At 52.0% G+C, this 9165-nt stretch overlaps 2 protein-coding genes across 9 annotated transcripts in view; one reads left to right on the forward strand and one right to left on the reverse strand.

Moving 5' to 3' along the window:
- RNF41 (ring finger protein 41) overlaps nt 1–3930 on the reverse strand; it is a 32520-nt gene extending 28590 nt beyond the window's left edge. For 4 of the 5 annotated variants that reach the window (XM_015151956.3, XM_028828955.2, XM_015151960.3 and 1 more), the window contains exon 1: nt 929–1100. The gene's annotated coding sequence lies outside the window, so the exon portion shown is untranslated. 5 annotated transcript variants of the gene reach the window in all.
- On the forward strand, nt 1164–9017 carry NABP2 (nucleic acid binding protein 2). 4 transcript variants are annotated; one of them, XM_015151999.3, is made up of 9 exons: nt 1164–1478; nt 1589–1697; nt 2011–2080; nt 4010–4111; nt 4555–4693; nt 4807–4878; nt 5357–5438; nt 5534–5597; nt 8185–9017. In XM_015151999.3, the coding sequence occupies exons 4-9, from the start codon at nt 4033–4035 to the stop codon at nt 8382–8384; spliced, it is 636 nt and encodes a 211-aa protein (XP_015007485.1). In that variant the 5' UTR covers nt 1164–1478; nt 1589–1697; nt 2011–2080; nt 4010–4032; the 3' UTR covers nt 8385–9017. The 4 variants fall into 4 exon arrangements, with proteins under 4 accessions (XP_015007485.1, XP_077810657.1, XP_077810658.1 ...); XM_077954531.1 differs by having other exon boundaries at nt 1589–1691; XM_077954532.1 differs by lacking the exons at nt 1589–1697; nt 2011–2080.
- The last annotated feature ends 148 nt before the right edge of the window (nt 9018–9165 follow it).

Here is a 9165-nt window from a genome sequence, read left to right on the forward strand (position 1 = left end):
CGGTCGGCTGGACATGCAAGGTAGTAACACTGCATCACTCACATTCTCTACCACTAGTCCACTCCATTCTTATTTGGGGCAAAACTATCAGCCAACGACACTATCAGCCTCTCGCCCTATTGTGAGACTCTAAAACCCCTCTATAGAAAAGGATAACACTATCACGGGCCAGTCCCTAAGAACAGTGGCCTCATTAACAGCCCCACTTGCTATTAGGTGAAATGAAGTTTCTGAATAGGGAAGCAGTTTGTCAATCCCTCAAGCAAAACGCCCTCACCCCTCCTGGCTTTCTGCTCTGCCTCTGGCCCCCTCCTCCCCACTCCCCAATTTCCCAAAGTCCTGAGTTAGGGAAGGCCTTCCAGTGTGTGGTGTGTGAAACCTGTCAGAGAGCCAGGCTGCAAACCAAGCGCACGGATGTGAAGAATGTGAGATTCCTTCATGGAGGGCTGGGAGGGGGTGAGGAGTGGGGAAGGAATGAGAGGACAAGGCTGCCAAAGACAAGGCATGGGAGAGGAGCCAAGCTATGGCGCTTGGAGGGCGGGGGTTTAGGTTCCACCGCCCCTGCCCAGGCTGGCCCCCGGAATGCTCCCTTCCTCCGCTTCTGGCCCGTCAATCATTGCCCATTTAAACACCACGCTGTTCCCCCAGGTCCGCGGCTGCGGGTCCTCCAGCTAGCTCTGGCCGCTCCCGCACTTCTCAAAGCTCCCCTATTCCAACGGACCTTCCCCAACAGCCCAATCTCCAGGGCCCCCTTCTCACCTCCCGACTCCTCGCCCGTGCTGCTTCCCTGCCCACATTTTTATCTCTACCACCATCCCTCCTTCTGAACCCCAGTATTTCAGCCCCCCGCCCCAATACCCCTGGGACATCACCTCCTCCCCTCCCACACCCTCTTTTAGGTGGAAGATCGCGCAGGCGCAGTACGCACCGCCCTGGAAGCGGCCTGGAGTCTCCGCAACCTGACCCAGTCGGAGCTGAGGCCGCAGCGGCCACAGTAGTGCCCTGGTGCCGGGTCCTAGCCTCTCCCGGGTAGGGAAGGGAAAGGGGAAGGAGGGGAAAGAAGACTCCGACCACTCGTCGCCTTCTCAGACGGATCCTTTGCCCCGCCCACCGCTGCTACGCAACCCGGCGGAAGCTCGTCACCAAACCCCGCCTCTTTGTTTAACTCAGCCCCTACACTACCAGCCACCAGCGGCCTACCAGGAGGGACGAAGGCTGGCCAGGCCTCCACTCTAGACCGGAAGTCTAGTCTAGAGTCTATATAGGCCTAGCCAGGACTATATAGTCCTTTGGGAGGGAGAACTCTGTGTTCTTCCCGACAAGAACGTGTGGGCCTGGCCGGCCACGCTTCGCTTTGGAGGGGTGCAGGTGACTTGTGTCTTAGAGCTGACGCAGATTGGTGCGAGATCATTGCGGAGAGGCAGACCTGCAGCGTGACCTGCTGCGGGTCCGGCCCCTCTCCCTTTTCCAGAGACCTGGTCAGCATCCTAGAGCTTCGTAACAAGGCGGCCGCGGGGTGGGGAGTGAGGGAGTCTGACCGCAAAGCTTAGATCTGGGGTGCTCAATGGGTTGTCTGCCTCTCTCCCAGGCGCTCTCCTGCCGTATCCACGATGGCTCCTCGAACACTTGTGGAGTTCCCTGAAACACCTAAGAGGAAGGAAGGAAGGGAGAAAAAATTTCCGTCTTCCTGAGTTGGGGTTTGATTTCCTTAGCTTACACACTGTGGTGTTGGGGATGTGGGCGGTAGAGAATCTGGGATCCAAGGGAAGTCAATGTGGAGCCTAAAGAGCTCCATGAGAAGATAGGGGATTAATTAAACAAACCAAGGCATTACAATTACATGACTTCCTAGGCTAATCTGGTATCAAATAGTATGGTATTTATTGTGGACATTGGCTAAGTAAATGCTAATGCACATTAATACACGCATACACACACACACATATCTTTATGTAATTTGTTTATACACAACAATACAGAGCTAGCTGCCTTTTGTGGACAATTTGACAGGTCCCGAAAGGAACTAAAGTTTCAGGCCTCCTTTCTGCCGTCCTCTAGAGGGACTCTGCGATCAAGTAAGGTAAGAGTAGTATGGCCGGGCGCGGTGGTTCACGCCTTTAATCCCAACACTTTGGGAGGCCGAGGCGGGTGGATCGTGAGGTCAGGAGTTTGAGACCAGGCTGGCCAACATGGTGAAACCCCGTCTCTACTAAAAATACAAAAAGAGTAGCTGGGCGTAGTGGCAGGTGCCTGTAATCCCAGCTACTAGGGAGGCTAACACAGGAGAATCGCTTGAATGCGGGAGGCAGAGGTTGCAGTGAGCCGAGATCGCACCACTGCACTCCAGCCTGGGCGACAGAGCAAGACTCCTTTGCGGGCAGGTGCAAGGGCTCACGCCTGTAATCCTAGCACTTTGGGAGGACGAGGTGGGCGGATCGCTTGAGGAGTCTGAGACCAGCCTGGGAAACATGGCAAAACTCTGTCTCTACAAAAAAAAAAAAAAAAAATATATATATATATATATATATATATATGTATATATATATATACACACACAAAAATTAGCCGAGGATGGTAGTGTGAACCTGTAGTACCAGCCACTACGGAGGCTGTGGTGGGAGGATCGCCTGAGCCAGGGAGGCAGAGGTTGCAGTGAGCCAAGATTGCACCACTACACTCCAACCTGGGTTACACAGGGAGACTCTGTTTCAAAAAAAAAAAAAAAGAGGGCCTAACAAATGTTTCCCTCTATGCCGCAGGTTCCATCTCTTCCAAGAAGGGTGAGCCTGCCTTTTGTCTCTGGTATAAATGCCACTTTTCCCAGAGACCTTGACCAAGCTGGATAGTGCCTTAAAGATGAGAACCTCAAATCAGGAACAAAGATAAGGGTTAGAGCAATAAAAAGGGAGGAAACCGTGTGTGCCTACTGTGTGCAAGGCACTTTTTTAAATATAACTTCCGTTTTCTCGTAAGATGGAATTACATATTTTTTGTCTTTTTTTTCCCCTTTTTGTGGCGAATGGGGTCTCGCTATATTTCCTAGGCAGGTCTGGAACTCCTGGACTCATGCTATCCTCCAGCCTATGCCTCCCTACTTGCTGGGATTACAGGCGTGAACCACCGCGCCTAGCGGAATTGGAATTACATATGTTTAAATAGTCGAGAAAGGAAGTGAAGCATTGAGCCAGGATTCAAACTTTTGTCCGCCAGATTCCGAAGCCCTTGCTCCTTTTCCCATTGTGTCACTCTTAGAGCCTAACAAACGTCTTAGAGCCTAAGTGCATTCTCCCCAGCCAAGTTAAGAATTAGGGCCCTGTGCGCCCTCTAGTGGTGGATCTTTCCCCCTGCAGAGCCAACGATCTCCAAGGTTCCTTTAATACCTGAAATTCGCCCCCTTCGCGGCGCACGAGTCTCTGATCCCGATTGGCTGGGCAGGGCAGGCGGCGGGACGCAGGGCGCGCCCGGGCGGTGCTGATTGGCCGGAGGAGGCCAGCCGGGGGAAACTTCCGGGAATGGCCGCACTCCCGCGTTCCACCGGGCAGCATCCGGCGGCAGCGGAGCCTGTGGCTCCCCCTGCGGGCTGCTCAGCGGCGTGCACAGTCCTGCCGGCTGGCTGGGTGGGTGGTGGGCGGCGGGCAGGGGAGGGCATGGAGCGAGTCCCGGGTTGTCGAGATGAGGGTTCGGGAAGGTCTGGCCAGTAAGATTCTACTCCCTGGCTCTGCACCGGGTTCCCTACTCCTGTCTCCGTCGGCTCCGCCACTTCAGGGCTTGAGACTAAAAGAGCATCCCGGCAGGGGGCCTTCCAGCCCCAAAGCAGCCTGTCCAGAGACCCCCAAATTCTGATCTTGAAGTTGGAGGCCTCCGGGGATGTTCTTTTTAAATCTTTTAGAAGCGTTAGAGGGGTTGAGGCTGCCTGACCCCGGCCTAATGGGGTAGGTAGGCCTTGGGAAGTGGAGCATGGGGGCAAAGGATTCAAGCATTGAGCCTTCATCCCTTATTCCCCATCCAGTGGGGTGCCGAGGCTCGGGCAGCATGACGACGGAGACCTTTGTGAAGGATATCAAGCCTGGGCTCAAGAATCTGAACCTCATCTTCATTGTGCTGGAGACAGGTGTCTATACTGGGGTGGCGGGTTCCCGGGATTGGGGTGGGGGGCAGGAGGGGAAGAACGCTATCTGCTTTCTTAACTTGCTATGGGGATGGCGAGTCAAGCTGCAAGACACTCCTCACTCCCAATCTCTCTCTTCGACCCTGGGACAGAAAGTTGCAGTCAGGTATAGGGTAGATAGAACTCTTTCCAGATCTAGACCTCCTGTGCCACGCGGGCCTCTTTCCACTCAGGGCCCTCTCCATGGTGCTGGCCCCTGAACTCCCACCTCCACCCCCAGCACCACCCCTTCCACAATCCCAACCCCTTATGCCCCAGGGATTTGGCCTTTCCCCTGCTTGTACACCTTTTCCCTCATTCCACCAATATCTACATCTCATCCTTCTGACAGCTACCACCCCATTTATTTGACCATCCTCCCACCTCGATTTATCTGTTCTGTTCAGGCCGAGTGACCAAGACAAAGGACGGGCATGAGGTTCGGACCTGCAAAGTGGCGGACAAAACAGGCAGCATCAATATCTCTGTCTGGGACGATGTCGGCAATCTGATCCAGCCTGGGGACATTATCCGGCTCACCAAAGGGTAAGCCAGCTGGTGACTTCTGGCCTTCCAAAGGCAACAACAATCAAGAGTGGGGTTAACAGTCCCTATAACACTTCTGAGTACTCTGAATTTTGCTTTTTTTGCTCCTGTAGGTACGCTTCAGTTTTCAAAGGTTGTCTGACGCTATATACTGGCCGTGGGGGTGATCTGCAGAAGATTGGAGAGTAAGTGCCATCTTGGGGATTGGGACGAAGAAGCACCAGGGCAAAGGGGTTTGCAAGGAGGCAGCATAGGGTGTGTACTCCAAGCCTTATTTCTGGACTTTCTCTGTTGTTGTTGTTGTTGAGAAACAGTCTCTGTCGCCCAGGCTGGAGTGCAGTGGCATGATCCCGGCTCACGGTAGCCTTGACCTCCCAGGGTCAGGTGATCCTCCCACGTCAGCCTCCCAAGTAGCTGAGACTACAGGCGTGCTTCACCACACCCAGCTAATATTTTTGTATTTTTTTATAGAGACGGGGTTTCGCCATGTTGCCCAGGCTGGTCCCAAACTTGTGGGCTAAAGCGATCCTCCCGCTTCTGCCTCCCAAAGTGCTAGGATTACAGATGTGAGTGACCACGTCCAACCTATCGGGACTTTTCTGAGGCCTCCAGCAGTGGCCCAGAGGATGAATCCAAGGCTTTAGCTACTTTCTCCCCTTGCAGATTCTGTATGGTTTATTCTGAGGTTCCTAACTTCAGTGAGCCAAATCCAGAGTACAGCACCCAGCAGACACCCAACAAGGCGGTAAGTCCTGTGGCCACAATGGTGGGAAAAGAGGGCAGATCAAGACAAGAAGCATGGGAGGGAACAGGATCTGAATACGTAATCTGTGCCTTCAGGTGCAGAATGACAGCAACCCTTCAGCTTCCCAGCCTACCACTGGACCCTCTGCTGCTTCTCCAGGTAAATCTGTTCCCTTCCATCCACTGGTCCTCCTAACTCTCCCACTCTGCTCAGCCTAGAAAGATGCATTTCCCTCATTCCTTATCCAAAGCTCTCTTTTCTCGGTATATCCTCCTTCACCCAATTCTTCCAGACCCCTCTTTTTTTTTTTTTTTTTTTTTTTTTTGAGACTAAGTCTCGCTCTTGTCGACCAGGCTGGAGTGCAATGGCGCAATCTCAGCTTACTGCAACCTCCGCCTCAAGTGATTCTCCTGCCTCAGCCTCCCAAGTAGCTGGGATTACAGGCACCTGCCACCATGGCCAGCTAATTTTTTTTTTTAAGATGGAGTCTATGTAACCCAGGCTGGAGTGCAATTACGTGACCTTGGCTCACTGCAACCTCTGCCTCCTGGGTTCAAGCAATTCTCCTGCCTCAGCCTCCTGAGTAGCTGGGATTACAGGCACCTGCCATCATGCCTGGCTAATTTTTGTAGAGACAGGGTTTCACCATGATGGCCAGGCTGGTTTTGAACTCCTGACCTCAGGTGATCTGCCTGTCTTGGCTGGGAAAAAAAAAGTGCTGGGATTACAGGCATGAGCACCACACCCAGCCATGGGCTGCAGATATCTTAGTCCAGTGGAGCAGCAGGGTTCAGTAGAGATATGGTTTAAGAACCACTGGGTTGGCCGGGCACAGTGGCTCACGCCTGTAATCCCAGCACTTTGGGAGGCCAAGGCAGGCAGATCACCTGAGGTCAGGTGTTCAAGACCAGCCATGGCCAACATGGCGAAACCCCATCTCTATTAAAAATACAAAAATTAGCCAGATGTGGTGGCAGGAGCCTGTAATCCCAGCTACTTGGGAGGCTGAGGCAGGAGAACAGCTTGAATCTGGGAAGTGGAGGTTGCAGTGAGCTGAGATCATGCCACTGCATTCCAGCCTGGGCAACAGTGAGACTGTTTCTCAAAAAAAAAAAAAAGAACCACTAGCCTATAACTTCCATGCTATTTAGGGTTCATAGTGCCCTACTGTATGCAAGAAGCAAGCCTATGCCTTCATGTAACAAATGTTTCGGGCCGGGCGCGGTGGCTCAAGCCTGTAATCCCAGCACTTTGGGAGGCCGAGACGGGCGGATCACGAGGTCAGGAGATCGAGACCATCCTGGTTAATACGGTGAAACCCCGTCTCTACTAAAAAGTACAAAAAACTAGCCGGGCGAGGTGGCGGGCGCCTGTAGTCCCAGCTACTTGGGAGGCTGAGGCAGGAGAATGGCGTGAACCCGGGAGGCGGAGCTTGCAGTGAGCTGAGATCTGGCCACTGCACTCCAGCCTGGGCGACAGAGCCAGACTCCGTCTCAAAAAAATAAAAACAAAAAAAACAAATGTTTCTAGAGCACCTTCTATTTGCCACAGAATAAAACACACTACCTGCCTTTAGGGGCTTGTGGTTTATACAGGAGAGAGATAATGATTATAATACGCCATGGTTAAGTTCAATGATAGTGGTATGTCCAGAATTATGAGAGCTCAAAGAAATCATCCCACACACCTGGCTTCAGTCAAACATTGAAAATTTAAGCCAGATGCAGTGGTACACACCCATCGTCCTAGCTACTTGGGAGGCTGAGGCAGGAGCATTGCTTGAGCAAGGAGTTTGAGGCTGCAGTGAGCTATGATCACACCACTGCACTAAGCCTGGGTGACAAAGTGAGACCTCATCTCTAAAACAGTAAAAATTTAAAAATAAAAACTTATATACACAAAAATGTGACTTGTTATTATCTTTGATGGGTAAGATTATGTGTAATAATCTTTTCACTTATGCTTATCTGTATTTTCTAAAATGAACATTATCATTATGGTACACACATACACACCTTTTTTTTTAAGTGCCTCATATTTTAACGCAGAGACTTCAGGCCCTTCCCCTTGCCATGCTTCTCCAGTTTTATAATCACTTTTGGTAAAAGGGCTTTTTTGTTGTTGTTGTTGTTTAATTCAGATGGAGTCTCGCACTGTCGCCAGGGCTGGAGTGCAATGGCGCAATCTTGGCTCACTGCAACCTCCACCTCCCAGGTTTAGGCGACTCTCCTGCCTCAGCCTCCTGAGTAGCTGGGATTACAGGCGCCCGCCAGCACACCCAGCTAAATTTTTGTATTTTCAGTAGAGACGGGGTTTCACTATGTTGGCCAGGCTGGTCTCGAATGCCTGACCGCGTGATCCACCCACCTCGGCCTCCCAAAGTACTGAGATTACAGGCGTGAGCCACGGCGCCTGACCCAGTAAAGGGGCATTTTTGTCAGAGATCCTTGAGCCTAGAACTAAACAGCTAATTCTAGGTCTGATTCCCAATAATAGTGAGATAAATACGAGAGAAAAATATCATACCGAGGTTCATGTAGCAACTTCCCAAATGATCGTGTGAGTCTTCTCTGGAGCTCCGTTCATATTTGCAGCCCACAGTCTTTTGCATTTGGTCGAATTGGCATTAAGACGCAGTTGTGCATGGTGAAGACTGTGCCACTCTTTGGGGCATGGAGGCAGGCCTTGAGATGGACCCCTCTCCTATGTTAACTAATTCCTTTGTTTCTTCTCCTCCCACAACTAGCCTCTGAGAGCCAGAATGGGAATGGACTGAGTGCCCCAACAGGTCCTGGTGGTGGCCCACATCCCCCTCATACTCCCTCCCACCCGCCCAGCACCCGAATCACTCGAAGCCAGCCCAACCACACACCTGCAGGCCCACCTGGCCCTTCCAGCAACCCTGTTAGTAACGGCAAAGAAACCCGGAGGAGCAGCAAAAGATAGCATGACATTCTTTCTTCCTGCCACCAACCACATCCCAAGTGTCTCCTGGAGAGCAAGATAGCCTTCCACTGGCTGGCTGGTGTAGCAGTGTTTTAGCCACTGAACTTCAGTGGTGGGGTGGTGAGCAGTGTTCTTATCCACCCTAATCTCATACTCCCTCGTTGTCCAGCTGAACTAGCTGTCCCCTGGGAGTCAGGACCCTCGGCCTGCTCTCTTTCCTCTTTAGAAATGGCAGTTACTGGCTGGGCGCGGTGGCTCACGCCTGTAATCCCAGCACTTTGGGAGGCCGAGGTGGGCGGATCACCTGAGGTTGGGAGTTCGAGACCAGCCTGACCAACATGGAGAAACCCCATCTCTAGTAAAAGTACAAAATTAGCCAGGCATGGTGGTGTATGCCTGTAATCCCAGCTACTCGGGAGGCTGAGGCAGGAGACTCGCTTGAACCCGGGAGGCGGAGGTTGTGGTGAGCCGAAATTGCACCATTGCACTCCAGCCTGGGCAACAAGAGAGAAATTCCCATCTCAAAAAAAAAAAGAAAAGAAAGAAAGAAATGGCAGCTACCATCTGTTTCTTCTGTGTGAGACATGGGAGTCTAACTGAAATCTCTCCTTCCTAATAAATGTTACCACTCTACTCTGTGTTGGACTCCTTTACTTTTTGTGGGAAAAGGAAGAGGTTAGCAACTAGGCATTTGGGAAGGTGGGGTGTCTCTAGAAGGTGGAAGGAAGATAGGTTACAGGTAAGGAGGCCTAGGCAAAGCAGACCTGCCCCTTTAAGGTAG

This window comes from Macaca mulatta, chromosome 11 (genome assembly GCF_049350105.2).
Source record: "Macaca mulatta isolate MMU2019108-1 chromosome 11, T2T-MMU8v2.0, whole genome shotgun sequence".
Lineage (NCBI taxonomy): Eukaryota > Metazoa > Chordata > Mammalia > Primates > Cercopithecidae > Macaca > Macaca mulatta.

Bases quoted from the DNA above. Each gene is read 5' to 3' on its own strand.
- NABP2 (XM_015151999.3), top strand. From the start codon at position 4,033: ATGACGACGGAGACCTTTGTGAAGGATATCAAGCCTGGGCTCAAGAAT. The intron at 4,112-4,554 runs GTGTCTATACTG...TGTTCTGTTCAG, and splicing joins CTTCATTGTGCTGGAGACAG to GCCGAGTGACCAAGACAAAG. The intron at 5,439-5,533 runs GTAAGTCCTGTG...CTGTGCCTTCAG, and splicing joins AGCAGACACCCAACAAGGCG to GTGCAGAATGACAGCAACCC.